The sequence below is a fragment of the Ictalurus punctatus genome, chromosome 5 (assembly GCF_001660625.3).
Source record: "Ictalurus punctatus breed USDA103 chromosome 5, Coco_2.0, whole genome shotgun sequence".
NCBI lineage: Eukaryota > Metazoa > Chordata > Actinopteri > Siluriformes > Ictaluridae > Ictalurus > Ictalurus punctatus.
The window spans coordinates 8,876,456-8,899,443 of NC_030420.2; the positions used below are offsets into that span (position 1 = coordinate 8,876,456).

The 22,988-nt window shown below is 39.4% G+C and overlaps 1 protein-coding gene across 4 annotated transcripts in view; it reads right to left on the reverse strand.

Moving 5' to 3' along the window:
- The window catches only part of mib2 (MIB E3 ubiquitin protein ligase 2), a 91,653-nt gene that overhangs the window by 26,980 nt on the left and 41,685 nt on the right, over positions 1-22,988 (reverse strand). For all 4 annotated transcript variants that reach the window (XM_017468433.3, XM_017468434.3, XM_053680173.1 and 1 more), the window contains exons 4-8: positions 11,065-11,171; positions 8,632-8,826; positions 6,718-6,860; positions 5,264-5,371; positions 1,792-1,896 (exon numbers count right to left, since the gene is read on the reverse strand). In XM_017468433.3, coding sequence (XP_017323922.1) covers positions 1,792-1,896; positions 5,264-5,371; positions 6,718-6,860; positions 8,632-8,826; positions 11,065-11,171 — 658 coding nt within the window. The remainder of the gene's footprint in view (positions 1-1,791; positions 1,897-5,263; positions 5,372-6,717; positions 6,861-8,631; positions 8,827-11,064; positions 11,172-22,988) is intronic.

A 22,988-nucleotide genomic window follows, 5' to 3' on the forward strand; every position in this document is an offset into this window, starting at 1 on the left:
AATTGATGAAAAAGTTCATGCTGTGATAGAAAGGTGTCAGAACACTCAGTGCTGTGTATGAGGCTGTGTCGCTGCAGACCTGTCAGAGTGCCCATGCTGACTCCTGTCCACCACTGAAAGCACGTGAGATCATCAGAACTGGACCATGGAGCAATGGAAGGTGACCTGTTCTAATAAATCACTTTTTTTTTTAACATCACGTGGATGGACAGGTGCAGGTGCGTTGTTCACGTGGGGAAGAGATGGCACCAGGATGCACTATGGGAAGAAGGCAAGCCGGCGGAGGAAGTGTGATGCTCTGGGTAATGTTCTTCTGGGAATCCTTGGGTCCTGATATTCATGTGGATGTTACTTTGACACGTACCACCTACCTAAACATTGTAGCAGACCAAGTACACCCCTTCATAGCAACGGTATTCCCTAATAGCAGTGGCCTCTTTCAGCAGGATAACGCGCCCTGACACACTGCAAAAATTGTTCAGGAATAGTTTGAGGAACACGACAATTGACAATTCAAGGTGTTGACTTGGCTTCCAAATTCCCCAGATCTCAATCCGATCGAGCATGTCTGGTATGTTCTAGACAAACAAGTCCGATCCATGGAGGCCCCACCTCGCAAATTACAGGACTGAAAGGATCTGCTGCTAACAACTTGGCGCCAGATACCACAGCACACAGTCAGAGGTCCTGTGGAGTCCATGGCTCAACGAGTCAAAAACGAGGACCTACACAATAGTAGGCAGGTGGTTTTAAAGTTATGGCTGATCGGTGTAATCAGCAGTTAAGTATCATATATCACATAAAATGAGCATAATTACATTCTATACATGGAAATCTTAACACGTGATGTATTTCTGAGTACACTGCACATTTTCTTGCTAAATGATAGCTCGGACTGCGGGAGGCAGAAGTGAAACATGACAAATAATTCTTGGTTAGTGTTATTTTCTACTGTGAAAATGGGGACCAAAAAACCCCAAATGAAAACACTGTGTTGTAATAGATAATAACAGAAAAACAAGTTTTATCTTTTAGTGATACAAAAAAATCGTCAGTTTTATATGCAGAAGAAACAAAAAGGAATTAGCCTTGGCCAAAACGTTCCACGGGCAAAACCAACGATATTTAGTCAGGGAAACCTACTGCCTACTTCCCTGTTTTAGTGCTGTCACGGCAATGTAAGAAATGACATCAAATTTCTGAAAGCTGTTATAATTTTCACAAATGACTTCCTTAACTTACGGAAGGGGGGGGGTTGGGAACGGAAGGGGGGTGGGGGGATTCCGATATCAGTTTTCACCGATCGATGTCAAACTGAAGAAAATGCTTTGTCAGTGAAGCTTTTACCTTTGCATATTTAATCTCTCTGATATACACATTTTATATTTGATTTGTATTTTAATTGACACTTTTTTTCCTTGTACTGTCGAATTCAATGTCTTGTTTCAAGCTAGTGTATGCGAATGGAGCAACTGCCAAGAGAAATTCCTTGCAAATGAAATCTTGGCACATAAATCTGAATCTGATCGAATTTGCAGAAAAGAGCAGTGTTAATGTTGTGCGATATTAAACCAACTGATACTCCCTTCTTAATTAGCAAGTTTACTTAGATTACTTTTCTATGATAGTGGAAATAATACCAAAGAGTGTTTCGTTTACATTTCATCTCGTGTGTGTCTGTAATGTAATATATATATATATATATATATATATATATATATATATATATATATATATATATATATATCTCTGTGTGTGTTTGTTTGCATGTGTGAGGACTGAGGAACATACAGGTGCCATGCTGTCAGTCCACTCTCCATGGCCAGCTTGTAGCCTCTTCACAGTCTCGATATCGTCCAGTACCCTCACCAACTCACCTACTGCAAACGTATTCACCTAAAATCATTTAAAGAACAGACTGAGACACGAAAGCTTGATCAGACAAGACAGGCCAGCAAAAAGTAAGGCTCTGTTATCAGACAAGCAACATCCTTAAACACCAATAAGCTGAGACTGACTAGGGATTTAGCTAATCACTGTTACAGAGTGTATAGCCACGTGCATGGATGTCTAGTCATGCTCCATTTACCAAGGGCTTTACATTTATTCAGGCTTTATGTCAAGAACACAAACACACACAATTCAGTGCTTGGGTAAACAGCATATCACTGTAATCTTTAAACTACACTGTGAGATTGAAGGTACTGTAGCACGCACAAGGAAAACGCTGGGAGCTGCTTGATCCACTGCTCACACAAGATACTATATTATAAATCAAACTGAAATCAAATGAAGGTGAGAGGCGCAGGATGAAACAGGAGATGTATTTAATATCCTTACCCATCTGGGAGAAACAGGGCAGCTGTAAAACATATACAATGTAACCCAGCCTCTCCCAATGAGCATTAAATCAATGCCTTTTTTTTTTTTTTTTTTTTTTTTTAGCTCATTCCTGGGCATCCATATGCACAATAGCATGTTAAAATATAAAAAATCTTTTTTAATGTATAACAAAAAATCAGCAAAAAGATGCGGTTTCCAGGAAGCACTATGAAGAAACCAGAACACATATTTAACAGAAATTCTGTTTGAAGCCCACTTTATCGGTGCAACTCCTTCAACTTTTTATTGTTTTAAAGATTTATGGAGTTTCTATATAAGGTTTTTGTCCAAATTCAAAATCTGCATTTAAAAAGGGTCCGTTTAGCTTCCTAAAGACTTCATTGGTTTTGTTGAGGGAATCTTTAATACTTCTACAACAGTGGGTTTCTCTTTCTTATACATTCCAAGCGCACACAGAGAAAAAAATGCTTCCTCAAGGGTTCTTTGAGTAGTCAGGAGGTGTTTACATTCTCTCAGTGTCCAAATGTATGTGTACACCCCTCCTAATGAGTGAGTTCGGGTGTTTCAGCCACACCCATTGATAACAGGTATATACAGTCAAGCACACAGTCATGCAATCTGCATAGACAAACACTGGCAGTAGAATGGGTCGTACTGAAGAGTTCAGTGACTTTGAACATGGTGCTGTCATAGGATGCCATCTTTGCTACAAGTCAGTTTGTGAAATTTCTGCGCTGCTAGATCTGCCCCAGTCAACTGTAAGTGCTATTATTGTGAAATGGAAGCATGTAGAAGCAACAACAGCTCAGCCATAATATGGCAGACCACACAAACCCATAGAGCGGGGCCACTGAGTGCTGAAGTGCATAGTTCGTAAAAATCGGCTATGCTGTTGCATCACTCACTACAGACTTCCAAACTGCTGCTGGAAGCAACATCTGCACAAGAACTGGGTGTCTGGAGCTTCATGAAATGGGTTTTCACGTGCAATGCCAAGCATTGGCTGGAGGGGCATAAAACACGTCGTGTTTCCACTCTGGAGCAGTGGAAAAGTGTTCTCCACTAAAGTTTGGTAGAGAAGGGATAATGGTCTGGGGCTGTTATTCATGGTTTGGGCCCCTTAGTTCCAGTGAAGGATAATATTAATGCTATAGAAGTCCAAATAAACGCCCATGGTTTTAAAATGGGATGTCCAACAAACTCATACAGGTTTGATGGTCAGGTGTCCAGATACATTTGGCCATATAATGCTTTTAGAGAATAAAAGGTGTATAATTTTATACCTTTATATATATACACTGTCAATTCAAAACTGCATAGTTTAAATGTAATTGTAATGCAGTTTAAATCTAGTACCTACTGGTTCTATGGTCTGGCCTCTGGAGAAACCTTTACAGGTTCTATGTAGAATCAACCAAAGTAGAACTCTATTGCTGAGCTACAGACCCATAACTGTACCCATGATGAACCGTTTCTCCCACAAGAGTGTAGCATTGTGTAGTATTGTTTTACTGAACGCAATCAAAGATAAACATTTAAAAGCTAAACGATCTCTATATTCCTTGTGATTTTTATGTACATGCTATGTGGTGAAGTCTACTCTTAAAAGTTTCCATCTAGCACCCTGAAGTGCCTGGTTGGTCCCTATGGAGGAATCCGTAATGGTTCTACAAAGGTTTTTTAAGGGGTCCAGGTGCACTTTGTGGAAAAAATGTTTTCATAAGATATTCAGGGGTTCCTGGATGGTCAGGGCTTTCAATGTATAACCCTATGGCAGAGGGAAACACTTAGTGTCATAGGGTCCTACACAAAACTTTTAATGGCTCCCCCAGAGACAACCTGAAAAAGATTCAACTGTTTTTTTTTTCCTCCAAGAGTAAATAAAGCTTTTATATAGCTAATAAGTGTTGAAAGAACCTTCAATGAAGCCCTTTTTCTAAGAGATTTCTCAATGTTGGATAGAATAAATAGTAATTTTGATGAAACTGGTTGTTAGTTGTTGTGTACTGTAGATTGTCCCTCTGAGGAAACCCTTAAAAAGTTTCTATGTTGAATCCTACAACAGAGGGTTTCCCTCTCAAAGAGGGTTTCAAGTAGAATTTATTTTGTAAAAAATTAGCTAGCTAGCAGTTGCAGTAACTTTAGCCATCATTAGCTAAGTTATGCCATTAACGGTAAGCTAACATTTGTTTCTCATGATGAAACATCGTAGCACCTCAACGTTAACAAGCTTTCAGGAAAAGGTAGTGAAATCTAGCTAAATAACAGTTTTTACCAGGGGTGTTATCATGTAACGTCGTAATGACTGTTGATCATCCGGGGCTAAGCCCAGACTCTTCTCCATCAAAAAACTTTTTAAAATGTAATTCAAATTAGACTGTTTCCGTGCATTTTTTTCCTTCTTGTGAGGGCTAATTGCTAAAAAAAAAAAAAAAAAAAAAAAAAAGAAGAAAATATATGAAAATTGGACAAAAAGCTGGATTTATCATAAAACTTACCTCGGGTACCGGACTGATAAAATATAAAACTTTTTGGCTATCCAACACAAGATTAGGTTAGTTTGGAGTTTCTAGCCAAGGGGAAGAACAACTAAGCTATCAGCGTATGGGTTTAGCTGCTACAGTGGCATGCAAAGTACGTCTATCTATCCTTATGCTCTGCTCATATCAGGTTCACATAACTTGGAGCTCATATAGACAATTACACACCTTGTTTTCCTGCTCAGCATGAGAAGTTGTTAGTGTTTCAGTTTCAATCACTTTACTGTTTTTTGTATCAAAAAAACAGGCACAAGGGTGGCACTGGCCACACACGGCCAACACGTAGCTACGCCCCTGCACGTAGGAAGCTAATAAAAGGACCCTTGAAGAACCCTTTTCTCTGAGAGTGTACTAATCTAGCTGAGTGCATCTCTGCTTACTTTAGTCAGAGCGCCTGGGTGGAAAGTCCAACGTATATTGTTACTGTACTGGACTCTGACGTCCCCTCGGTCCGTTATCCTGTGCACAGTCCCGATTCTGCAGATGTACTGCGGAACAAAAAAAACAAACAAACATAAACCTGTTTATTTGCACTTGCTCTGAAATTCTGTCAAAGCAAAGCATGTCCAACTGTAGAGGTGCATCTCAAAAAATTTGAATATCGTGGAAAAGTTCATTTTTCCCAGTAATTTAATTCACAAAGTGGAACTTTCACATATTCTAGATTCATTGTACATAAAGTGAAATATTTCAAGTCTTTTTTTTTGTTTTGTTTTAATTCTTGATGATGATGGCTTACAGCTCATGGAAATCAAAAATCCAGTATCTCAAAATATAAGAATAAAGAAATTATAATATAGAAATGTCGACCTGAGAAGAGCTCTAATCAGCGAATTAACTCAAAACGCCTGCAAAGGTTTCTTGAGCCTTTCATCTCTCAGTCTGGTTCAGTACATACAACCACAGTCATGGGGAAGATGAAAGTAAATTTTGCATTTCATTTGGAAATCAAGGTCCCAGAGTCTGGAGGAAGAGTGGAGAGGCACAGAATCCAAGTTGCTTGAAGTCCAGTGTGAAGTTTCCACAGTCAGTGATGATTTGAGGTGCCATGTCATCTGCTGGTGTTGGTCCACTGTGTTTTCTCAAGTCGAGAGTCAATGCAGCGTCTACCAGGAGATTTTAGAGCACTTCATGCTTCCACCTGCCCACAGTGCCAAAACTACTAATCACTGGTTTTCTGACCATGGTATTACTGTGCTTGATTGGCCAGCCAACTCTCCTGACCTGAACCCCATGGAGAATCTATGAGAGACACCAGACCCAACAATAAAGACGAGCTGAAGACCGTTATCAAAGCAACCTGGGCTTCCAGAACACCTCAGCCGTCCCACAGGCTGATGGTCTCCATGCCACGCCACATTGATGCATTAATTCATGTAAAAAGAGCCCCGACCAAGTATTGAGCGCATAAATGAACATACTTTTCAGAAGATCGACATTTCTGTATTATAAATTCTTCATTCTAATATTTTGAGATACTGGATTATTGATTTCCATGAGCTGGAACCCATGATCATCGAGATTAAAACAGAAAAGGCTTGAAGGTTCCATTGTTTGAAATAAATTACGGGGGAAAAAAATGAAATTTTCCATGATGTTCACATTTTTTGCGATGCACCTGTAAATTTTAACCAGGAAAAAAAAAAAAAAAAAAAAAGAGTTCTGATAAAAAATTTAGTAATATAAAAACAAATCAAATCATTTGAGAACACTCATGGGTCATTTCAAATGCCTAAACAACAATCTATATCGAGCTCTTTACATGAAGGTGAAGCTATTTGTTTAAAAAAAAAAAAAAAAAAAAAAAAAAAAAAATTAAGTTAAGTTCATTCACCTCTGCCATTTTAGGATTCCAGCCTCCATGCCCCTCCTGCATCTGCCTGAGGATGTCCACGTCCAGCAGGCATTTTACCTTATCCCCCTGCTGGAACGTGTGGCCATCAGCGCTCTCCTGCCTCTGCAGCTCTGCATGTTCACCTAAACACACACATGGAGGGAATCTTACAGTTCATGCTGAAAGGCCAGTGCCTAAACTACAGGGTGTCCCAAAAGTCTCCATACGTATGGGAAATGAACACTTTTTAGCAAAATGTCTTCCAAGTTTGTTATTATTATAATTTTTTTTTTCTTCAGATTGCCTTTAAGAATGACAAAGTGTGAAGAACGTGTTGAAATCATTCTCATGGCTGGATCGGGAAGCTGTCACAAGGTTGCGATGGAATTTAACAGGAAACATGGCGAGTACGTCACTCACGACACTGCTGCCAAACTTATTAATAAATTCAAGAAGACTGGAAGTGTTGCAGACCGACCGAGAAGTGGACGTCCACAAACATCCACTGACGAAGGCACGACCGACGCGGTGCTGGCAAACATAGTCCCCTGTGTATGGAGACTTTTGGGACACCCTGTACTATCAAAGTCACTCACTTACATGACTTGCATAATACTAGAGATGTGCCTTGTGCCTGTTTTTATTATTCGGCTGTCTGTACAATTAAGGAACGGATATTTGGCTAACCGCTAACAGAGCGGAAAATAGCGCATTTAATACAGTACGGTGCAATCAAGTATTATTTTCCACTGTAATTAAATATTCCTCCTGTCAGCAGCCCACGAGTTCATGTGTTCATCAGATGTAATACAGAGAAGTAATGAACTGGATGGAAAAGGAAAAAAAAAGCAAAGCAAAAGATTTACTGAATGTCAGCTCAATATTGCAGCCTGTATATTGGACGTGTCGTATAATATGTTGGATTTGTTGCTTTAGAGCTATATTTATATTCAGCGACTTACATCCAGAAGTTAAATTAATATTTTACAGGGAAATGTTATGCACATTTAGCGACAGGTTCCACATTTTCCACAGTTGGAATTTTCTGGGCTCCCCGTTCAGTTTATTAAAATCACCTGCGTGTAGTTCAGGCCTCCGGGGTTGCCTGAATTTTCTTGAGTAGAGGTGTCTGAGATGGGGTTTTTTATTAGCGTCTAGACCACTGCGCTTGCCTTTAAGAAAAACCAGACTACTGATATATGATGATATGTGAAAGAGAAGATGGCAAGCATTGAAACAGACAATGAATAGGAGTCCAGTGTATTTCCATTATATTACTGCATGAATAGTCCTAGCTGTAATTTTCACATTAATCACCACATTTAACAATGTGGCTTCCACCCTCATTATTTGGCAGTTTAAATAACAGCACTTGATCGAACACGTGCTTTAAAAATCTTTATTTATTTTTTTACTGCATTTTTTAATCTGCCAGTTTGTGCACACAATTGAATGAAGTCACAAGATAATGAATCAATGCCACACTTTAAATTCAGTATTTTGAGTTATTGAATTAATTTGAAAAATATATTCTGGTTAATTTGATGTGTTGCTCTATAAAGGAAACACGACCATGGTTTGAAGGATAAGCTGACCAAGCATTAATCAGCTACCATTTCAGTTTTTTTAGCCTCCTGATGTACTGCGTGTCATCCAATTACACAGCAAATAAATACGTTCACGTGTCACGTACTGGTGTGAACACAAGGTTAGTTTTCTGATGTGTTCTTCTATTCGTGTTACCTGGCACCAGTTTAAAGGAGCAAATGAGCCGTGCATCAACAAAATAAAAAAATTCAGCACAAATAGTAAATACTTAAATTGAGAGAACTTAGGTATTTTCGAGACATTCATAAAAAATACATAACTAGTTATAGATCAAATATGGGAAAGAAGACACCCCCCCATTCACACCTAGTTTGGGCAGGTGCTCCTTGTAGTAGTAACCTCCTTGGCCATCTGAGACATATTTGAGGTCCACCTTGCCTTTGTGACCCATCCTGTAGACGTTGGTGGTGCCGTTGGACCAGGTGACGCTGGCCACGCTGCGGCCTGACTCTTGGTCCCAACCTCGGATATCAACCACCTTCCCGATCTTCCCCTCTCCTCCTGTTTGAGAAAGCAACAACACACAGGCAGACGCACGAGAGCGCGGTGGTCTGAGCACAGTGTCGCATGTGGGGGAATCTACTCATGGATCATTAGAAACGTAGGGATATGAGCTAAAACTGAGTCCAAAAGTACTATGCAAATTAGGGCTGCAACAACTATTCGATACAATTAAAATTAAATTCATTTTAAATAATCGACAATGAATGTCATTATGTAGTCGGGTCTGTGACGTCACTGTGGATAATCCCCCCGTCAGTGACGTCACTTCACAATGGTGAAAAACGCATTTCTACAAATAAAACACAGCGGAGGTCACAGAGTGAGCTGCTGCTGTGGGAAAAGTGCACGATCCAGGTCGTCCAAAACATGAGAATGTTTTATATGAAGCGTTTCAAACAAACTCGTAAGTGTATCAACATGGCTTGTCGAGTCAGACGCTGCGACAGAAGCGTGTGCTGTTTATTGTGTTCTTCAGTGCAGAAATGACATTTTTACCTTTATATCCTTATCTGTAAATGTTAGAAATTCACTCCAGTATTTCCATTTGACATAAATCCTCATCCTGACAGCGAATGAGTGCGAGTCCACGCGTCAATCAAACAGCGCGCAATAGAAAGGAAGCACAATAACTGACTAAAATATTCAGTTTGATCAAATACGTTGTTCGATGTTATATTTAGCTATATTTAGAAACCAAAGTAATTGTTTTTTTATGAGAGCAGTAACTGTAACGGGGTTATAACATATCATTGTATATGAATGTAAGAAGGGTCATTCATTTACAGAATAAAGTAACGTTACTGTGTTCAGATGAGTGAACGTGTGTGTTACTGCAGAACATCCAACCTCTTAACACTTAGCTTGTGCTTTTGTTTTTCTTTTTCAGTATTTTAAATATAGGTGATTTAACTTCTACTTTAAAGCTTGTTTTCAAAATATAAGGTTAATATTTTTAATAAATAAATAAATAAATAATCTTCGCACAATGTAGAGCATGGCCCACGCAGATACATTTAATACTTTTTCATAGCCTTCAATCTGCACCATGTTTGAAGGACAACATCGGGCAGAATGTGAAACGTTTTTTCGAAGGAAAAAAAAAAGAAAAAAAAGACAGAAAATAAAAACTGACTTTTTAATCCAACTTATTGATTAATCGAAGAAATATTCGACAGTTTCATCGATTAGCAAAAATATTTGTTAGTTGCGGCTCTAATGCAAATTACACTCGTCTTATTACTCGCTACGTCTTATAAATCTAACACTATCCAAACACCATTACTACCACTAGTAACAACGACAACTACAAGCACACACACAAACACACACTAACAAACACACGGAATATTTACAATTTTGAAGAATAATACAAAGAAATATCTACAAGACTTACTCAGTATCAGAATTTGGAAAGAAAGAGTCAAAGAGCATAAGGCATTGAAAAGAAAAGAAAGTGCAGGGGGGGAAAATGGCAAGTCGTTTTATTTATTTATTTATTTATTTATTTATTTATTTATTTATTTATTTTCTCCACACCCTGTGGGGTAGAGCAATTACCACCATTGAACTCACAAGAAGATATTTTACAAGCACAGCATGGGCATTTTGACTCATTTAGCATCAAAGACATTATGCAGTAAAAAGGAAAAGAAAAGGGCAAAGGATCAAATTATTGAGAGTTCCAGTTCATAAGTTGACAAGTCATCACTCGGCGAGGCTGAAGTCTTGGCTAGAAGAGGAGAAATGGAAATCCTACCACCCAACACTTATGGCACAGTATGGAGTAATATCTGGAAATAAAATGCAGACACTTCTTTCCTCACATGAACAAGCAGCGAGCCGTGTCGGAACCGTTTCCCATTTAAGACAGTAATGTCAAGTGGCGATACAACAGCAATTACTCATAACCTGCATTCCAGCGTGGTTTATTGAGGGCTAAATTTAGACGTTTAGCCTTTGCTGTGGCACCGAAGGCAAACGCTTGTTTGAGGTAAACAGCCAGATATCTACCAACACGAGAACGTGCCTTTTTTTGGAAGACGTCTGTTGAGCATACGCTCAAAGGCAGTCACTTCAAAGGCTAACTGGGACGCCTGAACCAACCGCAAGAAACTATGCTCAAACTTTGAGCTTGCTTAGAATTTCCTAATGAGGCAATGCCATGAATTATTGAAATTTACTAGCAAAGAATTTAAACGGACTTAAAACTGTTACTAAATTCATGCCTGTACTTACCGTCTTGGTTGCCCCAATCCCAGTCGGGTCCGCGGACGACTTTTACACCCTGGAAGATTCCTTTGAGGATTATCCGTGACAGGTTTTGCCTTGGTGCCAAGCTCACTCTGAATCAGGAAAAAAAGAGAACATTTTACACGATTACATCGACACTAGCCAATCGCATGTGTCTGTGAGCTCAGGTGTGTGCAGGAGGGCAAATAGCATTTTCCTGTGAGGCATGAGCAGCAGTTTGAAAACATACTGTATGGTTTGGTTAGCAATCACACAGTGTCGTGGAGGAAGCATGTGTTAGTCTTGTTGTTAGTTGATGTATGACAGGGGAAAACTAGGTGGTGGGTGGCAATTGGCAGGTGACCAAATTTGGGATAAAAATGGGGAAAATTTTAAATCCTAGCAGGCACAAAAACCCTACCATATATTGGCTATAGCCTAAAAGCAAACAGTACGAATACCCTGGTCCGACATGAAAGGAAATCAAACACGTCATCTTGTCTGGCTAAAAAGGAACACAGCTCAATACATATACAGTAGATCCCAATCTATACGCACTAAACATCTCCAGTATATCAACACAGCCATGCAAAATATTTGCATTTCTGGTTTTCTTTTAGCCCACAAGACAAGCTGCAGTTGGCTGACTTCAAAGGTCTCACAGGAAGCATGCGCTAGTTCCCAGCCTCCCCGGTTGGAAGCGGTCATGTCACAAAGGCGACTTGGGTAGTGAGTGGGAATTGGGAAATAAATAAAACAGGGGCAAAAATGTGAAAAAAAAAAATGGGGAGGTGGGGGACACTCTAATGTCTTTCCCCTTTGGTGAATTTCAAATCATGTTTGGTTTGACAGCTTCTAGCTGAAAAAGCAGAAAAATATCGTTTGCAGGTGCCGCCCACATTGCTTCAACAAGCGGTCAAAAGTATAAATGCTATGACTAATCTAGACATGACGGCACTTCTGTTTGAATTCAAAATTTGAAAGAAGACCGACCGGAAAATAAGCCAACACAATATGATGGCATGTGACCTTTCAAAAAAAAAGTAAGCAGTAATTTAAAAATCATTTGAACATCGACATTATAAGATAGAATGAATGTCCTACAATGTAATGAACAAACTCAGGACGATAATGATTGTAATTATGGGGGTAAAATTAAACAAGCTTTAACGGAATAAATCATAAAACTACAATGCAATGACGTATTTAATTCTCCCTAGCTGTGATGTGATATGGAATATCCTTACTATCACACAATGTAGAAGAATAGTCAAACCCTGACTGGTAGAAATGTCAGAAGTGTACACGTCAAACTAAACAAATGTACTTGAAATTAAACAGATTAAGAAACTAAGCAGCCATGATTGAAGAGACGAATAAACACAGAACAATAAAAGAAAGGTGAAGGAAGCCTTAACAAAAAAAAAAAAGCGATTTGAAAAAGATCCATTGCTTCAGATCAACTCGTGCCAAATGGATACAGCTAACGTGCTTAGCTGAGATAAATACAAGCCTTGTGTTTCTCATATGTCTCTGTATATGTACGTCTGTGTTATTCGAGTTCTGTTCCAAAATCAGGACACATTAGACAGATCTTGAACAGTGTACTACCCTCGATTTAAAACACGTGCAGCAAAAAAAGAAGCAAATAGAAATTCACCATACCGAGTGACACAGAGGCTGCATTATGTCAACAAACGATAGCAGACTTGGTAGTCAGCTCTTCCAGACTATTGCGAAACCTTTTAAAACGTTCCCTATGCTGCGTCAGGAAGGGGTCCAAGTACGTACCTTATTGTAAAGATGTGGTCTGATCTCGGCGCAAAGGAACTGCCTATTCCCATACTTCCTCCACAGGCTCAGCATGAAGACTCATCAGTTACAGTGTGTCCAACATTTGAATTCTGACATATCCACCAAATGACTCAAATTAGCTGTAACGTGTCCAGAGCTTTCTCGCTTTTCGGGATGAGAAGTTCTCGGTCTTGGCCCCGTGTGCGCCTGTTTCGGCTTTTTCAAAATTTGTCTGAATAGTCCGTGAAGGAGAGAAAAGGAGACGTCTCAGCCTTGGAGGCTTAGGACAAAATAACAGCAAATCTCCAGTTTAACTAAGCTAAGGTGCACGTCAGAGAAGAAGGCAGGGGTCAGGTGTAATCTCCCAGACACTGTGTATGCGTGTGTGTTTGCAAATGGGAGCAAGATCAAGAGTTGAAGCTAATCTCCAGGAAACAAGAGAGCACAGCAACATATCATTAGTGGGCACAATTTAATAAGCCCTGACAAGTCCGCCAAGTGTGTTCATTAATAAGTCTGTCACAATACATAACCTTCTTTGGAAAGTTAATTGTTCTACATTTCTGAAAGGGTTCTACTTGGAAACATTCATACTTTTTCCTAATAGTGTATTCGAATGTATTCCCAATATTCAGGTCACTCTAAATACGGATGCCCACTATACGATTTCAGCCCAGATGTCCCTGTCAGGGACTCATTCTGGGAGGACTTCCTACAACCGATTTTCTCGGTTGTAGATGCTCTGATATTTTTAAGCATGTTAAATCTACTTAGAGAGTAATCTTGTATCATGAGCTCCTCTACAACAACCGTGGAGAAACAGCAAATAGGAGTCCCAGAGGGAATCAAATTCATTTCCGTCAAGCGCAGCAGATATCTGAATCCAGTTTATCATCAATTTATTTGTGTCGGCAAAATGATATCGCGCAATAATACATCAAGAGAATCAGATCCTATCTCACCGTACAGGATACACAGCTACTAATCCAGGCTCTTGTCATATCAAAACTGGACTATTGCAACACACTACTCTCGAGCCTCCCAGCCAGCTCCATCAAACCCCTTCGGATAATTCATAATGAAGCAACACACCTCGTCTTCAACAAGCCCAAAAGGACCCAGGTCACACCCCTCTTCCTCTCCTTCTGCTGGCTTCCTGTAGCCGCCCGTATCAAATTCAAGGCCTTGATGCTCACATACAAAACCTTGTCTGGAACAGCACCCCCATACCTCAACACTCTTCTTGAGGTTTGCGCTCCCTCACGCAATCTGCGATCAATCAACGACCGACACTTAGTAGTGCCTACTCAGCGTGGCTCAAGATCCCTTTCCAGAACCTTCATATGAACTGTTCCTCAGTGGTGGAATGAACTTCCAACCTCAACCTAGACCGCAAAATGTCACTATTTAAAAATAAATAAAATAAAATAAAATAAACAGCTAAATACCCACCTCTTCCATGAGCACTTAACTAACCCCTATAATTAAATAAATAAATAAATAAATAAATACTTACTCTGGCTTTTACGCCTCTACTCTGCACAATTTGCTTCTTCTAGAACTCGATTATAAATCTTGTACGGTAGCACTTCTTGTATTGTTCTCTGCTTGATATATCGCTTCGCTTCTATTTCCTCATTTGTAAGTCGCTTTGGATAAAAGCGTCTGCTAAATGAATAAATGTAAATGGCATATCCTACCTAAAAAAAAAAAGAATAAACAAACAAGCTACATGGTTTGCACTGTACCTCCAGTTCTCTTTGCAGAACAGACAATACACGCTGCTTCATCTTCATAACCATTCCTTCGTTCACGTACTGCATATTTCTCAAATTTGACTTTTTTCTTGTTTCCAAACAAAACTGAGCAGAAACACAGCACCACAGCGCGGCCCAAGACAAAGCGGATAAAACCGTTAACACCCTGAATTATTTTATTCCTCTTACGCAGCAATTTGCCAACCATCACAATTTTAAAATATATTAATGAACAATATATCATGCTTTTTAAACTGTTTATAATTTATAGTCCCCAAGACAAATTAGTATGCTGTTATCGCATACGTTATAGCATCTATAAACAAGTGTTCCCTCACCAACCTCGCTTTTTTTTCCCCCTCACTCTCGAAATTAAATAAATAACGGAATAAATACATTTTTAAAAATCGCAGCTTGTCACGTTAATGAGAATCCAGAAAGCACAAAGCCCTCTGCCCTGAAGACTCTCCCATGGTGGAAAAACTTACTGACCGTTACAAAGAAAGACACCTGATTCTCCTTCCATAAATGTTAAATAAACTTCTCCTTACAGGAAGCTTCATCAACGATTACGCGGTCTCCTTTTAATCAATTATTATTAGCCTTAAATTATACAATCATCTGCCATACAAGTCTGTGTGAACGAGTTGTTACTATAGAAAAGATACCATTAGAATAAGCATACTGGTATAAACCTGTGCTTTGCCTTGGAGCTGGAACGACGGTAGAGTTGCCGTTATAGAAAATGAATCAGTATCTTCTATAACTAATCAGAATTGAGAATTCAACAGTGCTGTGGGATAAAACAAGAGGTACATCTCAATCAACTCCAGTCGGCCATTTTAAGGTCTCAATCACAAAATCCTTCCAGTGCACTGCAACATTTGCTGTCCCAAAAAAAAAAATCCCACAATGCACCGCAAAACCAAAGTGCATCAGTGCTCATTATGTTGCGATACATTTCTCTCATATATACAGCTGAGCAATTGAGGGTTAAGGGCTTTGCTCAAGGGCCCAACAGTGGTAGCTTGGCAGAGCTGGGGCTTGAACTCCTGGCCTTCTGATCAGTAACCCAGAGCCTTTAACCACTGAGCCACCACTGCCCATGTTATCATTGTTATGGCGCTCAAATGATTACTTACGTTAGCGATTTTTAACTTTATTTGGCATTCTACATACGGCTTGTTCGAGTCTAACGAGTTTTACAGTAAGTGAAAAAGTGAAAAGAAAAAAAAAAAAAAAAAACACTAGTTAGCCTACGCTCCTGACTGACGTACCATGACAGAAACGCGTGTGATTAAGCCAACACATTGAGATGAACTGTAATTTCAGAAAGATATCGTTCCTGCCTGTTGTTGGTGAATGCCGGTGGTGACGTTTTACAACATGAGTATGTAATCGTGTCGCCGATATACATGATATACACGACTCATAACCTAGTGAGCGAGGGAGCTTATTGAGACGGACCCAAGAGGATACCGATATTGATAATATGATATATTACACAATACACAACACATGTTCCTGAGATATTGACAGTACTTTTATAATGCTGATCGGGCCATATTAACAAGTAGCTGATTTGATTTTAAAGCACATCTTTGTGCCAAATGCTTCACTTTTCTGCTGATGTTAAATAAACGTATCAAAGAATGGCTAGTTTTTTCCGCAGGTTCCTGACACACGTTGCGAAAGTGAAAATTCTTTAATCATCATGATATTTTCGCCATATTGCCCACCTCTGCTCTGCTTTAAAACATCTAAACATGCTCAGAGAGTATGATGGTCATGTGAGGATGGTCACCTGACTGCAATGTCAATACACGTACTATATGCTCAGTCACTAACATGCCAGCTTAACACAGAGCAACCGGAAAGCCTTACTATAACTGCTAACGCCACCAGGGGAGGTCCAGCGTCAGCGGAAATAGAATAAATGCCTGTTTACCTCAGGATAAGGATTAGCAGCTAGCAGGCACGACAGAAACGAACTAACCAAGCGTCAAGCATGAGCCGATTAACAAGCTGTGAGGACTGTTTTGTTTCCTTCTCTTGGTGAACATATGGGAGGCCATACGCTCTTAAGCCCAACACACACACACACTCACCTCAGAGGACAGATGTCCTGATGTAAAGTGAAAAACATTATCGTACATACAACAGTCATATTTTCCCAACACAGACATGGTCCATGCTTCAGCTTGCTTTTCAGGCCAAATGAAGACACTAATCCGATTATATGATCATTTCAGCAATCAGAGGAGAGGAACAAACAAACTATGAAACCTATACACATTAAAAACGGAGAAGTGGCATTCCTTGCAATTTGATTTGTTGAACACGCCTAAACTGATCACTCTCAGAGAAGCATTACACATCACATGAACCTGAAGTTCCATGGGAAATCCAGAGCTTCCTGTTGTGCCTCTGCTAGTAGCGAGATAATTACGTTTCCCCAGAAGATTCAATTTCAGGTGAAGATGGAACTCTTTAATACTATTCACCGCCTGTTTATTCCCTCAAGAAAGCGCAGAGCTAATCAGACACAACAGGCTAACGGTATATTCGGTCTTCTTCTCACAAACGATCCCCATTCATTTCTCGTTTTATCAAATATGCCAAATACACATAAAAAGCGCAAATCCTCAATCACTCTAATCCACGTTCCAAAAGCAGTGTGATAAGAGCGGCTCCTGACCGATTTTCGGAATCCGTGAGAACATTGCTAAACTGGTGAACAATTTAGGACAGTGGTTAGGTTATGGTGGTATACCAAACAAACAGTGGATATATGAAGAGCACACCAGGTGACGTTGAAAGAAAACAACAAAATCCTCTAACCTTTTAATAGATATTGCAGCATTTAAAAAAAAAAACAAAGCAAAAAAAAAAACAAAACAAAAAACAATTGTCCAGTTCCGGTGAGCCAGTGCCCGCTATAGCGTCAAATTTCTGTTCTTGCCTGACAAGAGTGGAACCCAATGTGGTGTTCTGCTGTTGTAGCCCATTCACCTCAAGGTTCGACATGTTTGGAGATGCTTTTCAGTTCACCACGGTTGTAAAGTGTGGTTTACTGCCATGCTGTCACTGTTGGGCCCTTGAGCAACGCCCTATGATACGCTGTATCATGCACTCTGACCTCAGTATCATGTATCCTGCGCACTGACCCCAGCTTCCTGACATGCTGGGGTATGTGAAGAAAAGAATTAGTATTTGTGATAAATAAAGACTCATTATCACTTTCATGATCATTACTTGAGTTACCATAGCCTTCCTGCCAGCTTGAACCATTCTGGCCATTCTCCTCCGACATCCCTCATCACCTTCTGATCTGCTGCTCATTTGAATTTTTTTGTTCCCCTCACGCCATTCTGTGTAAACTCTAGAGACTGCTGTGTGTGAAAATCCCAGGAGATCAGCAGTTTCTGAAATACTCAAACAAGACCATCTGGCACCAACTCCCATGCCACGGTTAAATTCACAGAGATAACATTTTATCACTATTCTGCTGTTTGCTGTGAACATTAACTGAAGCTTGTGTGTGCATAATTGTACGCACTGGACTGCTGCCTCATGATTGGCTGACTGGATGTCTGCACTTTCTATGCTGCATGGTTAAGGTTCTCAGACCACTGCCTTTCCCAATGGCCACAAAATTTTCCATAACTATCAAAACAATCTAAGGTGTTGATGCCAGCTGCATGTGCATGAAAGTAAGAAACACAACCTCTCGTGATTTTTTTTTCTCCCTCACAGTGAATTCTGTAGTCGAGTGTTTAAAGCGTCCTTCAACTCTTAGTAGATGATGCCCCTCAGGTCAGTCGCTGCTTCACTGATTACAGAATTAAACAACCAGAGCAAGGCAGATTTTCTTCTTTACTATTCATTTCCTAATCCGAGTGGTTCTCATGTGAAGACGGTGCTTTCAAGGTCTCCGATTCACCCGACACTTCTTCTGAAATACCGAGTAACATCAACACGTTGACGTGGCACTTCCATTATAGAAGAACTGTCATACACAAGAGTCGACACTTTTATCCTAATGGAAATCCAGGTTTTACAAGTATGCAAATGAAAACTCAACTGACCCTACACACTTCTGTGGAATCTGTGCAACAACAAAAGATCTTTGTATATCAGTAGAGAGAAAATACAAGAAAATTATATTTACATACATCTGTGTGTACTATGTTAAAGTCTTAATAATAACTGGAGAAGTTCAAATGTGTCCACACATAGTTACATCTGCATAAAATCTCTCATTCATTTTTCATTTTGTTTGTAATGAAATTAAATACAGGTAGTATCTGCACAAAGGATCATTTTAGTATCCATATAAAATGGAACAAATCTGCCTCAATGATTTAAATACAGCTATTAAAATAAAGTTGAAAAATGTATACAGAATTGGTAGCTAGGCCAAATAAAAAAAAAAAAAAAATTAGATACAAGAGTTTTCATCTTCGATTTTTATTTATTTTTTTTTTAATGAAATGCCCAAATGTAATAAACAACATGAAATACGGTCCCCTCCAAAACTATTGGAACAGCAAGTCCAATTCATTTGTTTGTGCTATACACTAAAGACGTTTTATGATTTCAGCTTTTATTTGCTGGTATTTACATCTAGAACCTTTTGTATCAGACCACCCAAAATTTAGGCGAGCAAAAGTATAGGAACAGATCAATCTTAAGCAACACTTAATATTTGTTTGCATATGCCTTGCTAGCGATAACTACATCAATTCTGTTTCTGTCTTCAGCGGTTGTTTTCCTTGGCCGACCCATTCAGTGTCTGTTGGTCAGTACATCAGTGGTCTCTTTCATTTTTCAGGACATTCCAAATTGCTGTACTGATTATGCGCAATGCCACGGATTTATTTTTCCTCTTTTCTCAGCTTCAACATGGCTTGCTTATTATCTGTTTATTATTAAACTGTTGGTGTCAACAACTCCGATCGTATTTGAGCTGTGTTATGTAAAGATATAACAACGTGTGTGTCATGTGATTAAGAAAGGCCACCTTGAGAGAAGGAGATACCGAATTACAAAGCAAACGAGTCATGATTCTGGCTTTTACGTAAGACGCTACAGAGCTTACATGCTCTTCACACCTCCACTGTGGTAGCTGTTAAGGCTATATTTAAACCGGTCTGTTCTAGATACCCGAATGCGAGTTGTTCTTCACTACATGTCCAGTCTACCATTATTAAGAGCCACCATTTCACATACTAATCCTGGAATTTATTTTTAAACACTAAATAAATAAATAAGGCAAGGAAGAAATACTTCAGAGTACACTCCAACACTAAATAAAGAAATAAAAAACGGCACAATAAAAGCCAGAGACTGAGATAGAGCTGCAGGAGCAATGTCTGCTGGAAGGACTGGAAGTTAATCTTGTCAGATCATAAAAGCCAAATATGGATCTCCTGTAGAGTTGGCCAGCGAGCTTGGTAAAGCCGAGGAAGAAGCGGCCTGTTTAAGGCACTAGACTAGTATCAGTGCTGGAGGAACGCGGAGGCTGTTCCCCACAACACCGCATGCTACCAGCGGACAAATACTATGAGGCTTAACCTCAGCGTAGCCTCAGTAATGGACTTGGTGTTCAGTGATCTTATTTACAAAACAGATCAAGTGCTCTGTGGTAGGCACGCAAAAAAAAAAAAAAAAAAAAAAAGAAGACGACGACGACAAAGTGCAAGTTCACGATAGATGCGTGCTAATGCTTGACAGGAAAAGAAAAAACAGAGAGGAGAGAGAGGAAGTGACTAAGATTAAGATCATGCTGTCACGGAGATTAAAAATAAATAAATAAATAATGAATTCAATGATGCTAAAAATAGACCGCTTTCAGTGGGTGAGCTCCAAATCAACAACATTTCAACTGTCATCCGAGTCAATGATACGGTGAAAACACCCAGCAGGTTGTAAAGAGAGTACATTATTAATATACAGTACAGCTGCTGTAAAGCAAAGATGCCTTTAAAAATAAGCGGATGAAATATTTTTACATAAAAAAAACAAACTAACTAAAAACGGGCAAAAAATAGTAATAAAATAAACATGGTGAATATTTGGCTTGATAACCTTTTGCTTTGTAAAAACGCATCACTGACTACGCTTACATGGACAGCAGTAATCTAATTATTGACCTTACTCTGAATGAGACAATATTGTGATTAAGGTGTTTACATGAGTCGCTTTTAGAATATTCCTTTCACGTTCACGTTTTACATGTTATACAACATAGATCGATTAACGGCACACGTCATTACGTCCCCACGCCAGGGCGTCTGACGTTCCCTCCAGCATTTCACGTATCGACATACAGTTCGTCTTCGTTATGGTACCGTATACAGTTTTGGGTGTTTTTATGTAAAATTTTTACGGACGCTTCAAGTGCGGTTAATTATTTGTCGTGCTGTACGTGCAAATAGACGACTGCTTGAAGCCGTGGGCTGCGTCCCAAACCGCATACTTACCTACTACATAGTAGCCGAGATACATGTATTTCGCCTACTATAGGCCTATAGCAGGTAAGTATGCGGTTTGGGACGCAGCCGTGCTCTCTTGTTTGCCGTAAAACGGTCGAGCACTGCCGTGTGTGTACGTGTCCTGTCGCAAAATGCGGTGAAAACTCTCACACGACGTTAATAGTGTGATTAAGGTGTTTACATGTCTGTAATACACATCGATAATGCGACTAAAACAGGAATACTCCACACGTCTTAATTCAGTTTGTGTTTACTTCGAGTGTGACTTTAATCGGATTAAGGTCATCAATTATCGTTGTTTACATGCTAGTCTCTTACATGCTAGTCTCTAGAGTATTGTCTTAATCTGGTTAATATTGGATTACTGTTGTCCATTTAAACGTACTGACTAGTCTCAGATGACTTAACATGTAAACACTAGTCACTAGTCTGTTTGTGCAGTTTTATAAGGAAATTGACTGTAAGCTGTTCTAAGCATCCTGGAGAACCTGCCGCAGTTCTTCTGAAGACTCTTCACACTTGCAGGTATTCCAGGCAGAACCTGACAGCCATCATCATTGTGTTGAAAAGTGGTCTGTTACTTCCTTTACTGACATGCACACATTTTCCTTTATTACTTTTTTTTTTTTTTAATATCCAAAATGTGGTGGGGTTTTTTACTGACTCAATAATGCATCAAAGACCAATTTTGTATTTTATTTATTTATTTTTTTAAAGAGGGTGCGTAAAGGTACGTCCACATTCATTTTCGACGTAGCTGCCATATGATTTGGAGCCACGATTTCAGCAACAAGCCAAAAAGTGACAGTGCGACAAGTGACACTTTAACAGGTGGCATGCGAGTTGAGATTTCCTCAACTTATGTAAATGAGCTATGACGGGGCAAAGCAACGAATCCAAACGAACGGTTCGAATGATTCCTCAGACCAATCATAAAACTGCGTTTTCATTTCATCCTGGAAGAAAGCAAAAGATCGCTGGTGTCTACGGAGAGGGTTTGTCGGTTGTGTTGCTATAACAACCAATTTTCCTCACACTTAGGGGCCGTTTACACGACAAAGTTTTCAACTAAAAACGGAAAACTTTTTATGCGAATGGCTGTTCGTTTACACGACGGCGTCGTTTTGGGGCATGAAAACGCAAACTTTTGAAAACGGGGATTCAAAGTGCAAGTTTTTGAAAATGATGCGGTTATCGTCTCCGTGTAAACATACAAAAAACGAGAATTTGTGAAAACGATGGTGTCATGGTCACGCATTGTGTGTTCAGTCTATAGGCATGCTCACAGACATTTGAAACTACAGGACTGTGTTTGTGCTGCTCAAGATTTTGAGTTTAGTGACGCTTCTCCAGCAAAGTGTAGATTTACTGCATCACTACTACGACCGGAGGAGACGCATTTGTTACATACGCCAAATTATTAACCCACATCTACGCCGACGAAGGATATTCAAAACCTTATAATGATCTTTGTAATTGTCTTTTTTGGAGTATATCTGGATCCTTTTATCGCTAATAAAATATAGAAAGCAGACTGACTGCCAGTGTCTCACTATTTGGTTTGTATTTGCAGATTTTGTTCTATTTTGGTACAACGATGGTCAATCATTAGTACTTAAAGATGCACTATTTTGATTTTTTCCTTTTCAGTATTTAAAAATGAACAAGCCTTGTTAACAATTCTGACCTGGAGCAAAAGAAATGCTAAAAGATGGAGTTGGAGACATAAAAAATTCCACAATTCCACAAATTCCATTTCCACAATTACAAAAAATCAAACCTCATGCAAATTTCATGTACATTAAATTATATTACATCTCAGCATTTATTAACCAAGAAAAATAAGCCAAATCTATGCTTGACAATCGTGAGTTTTCACAAT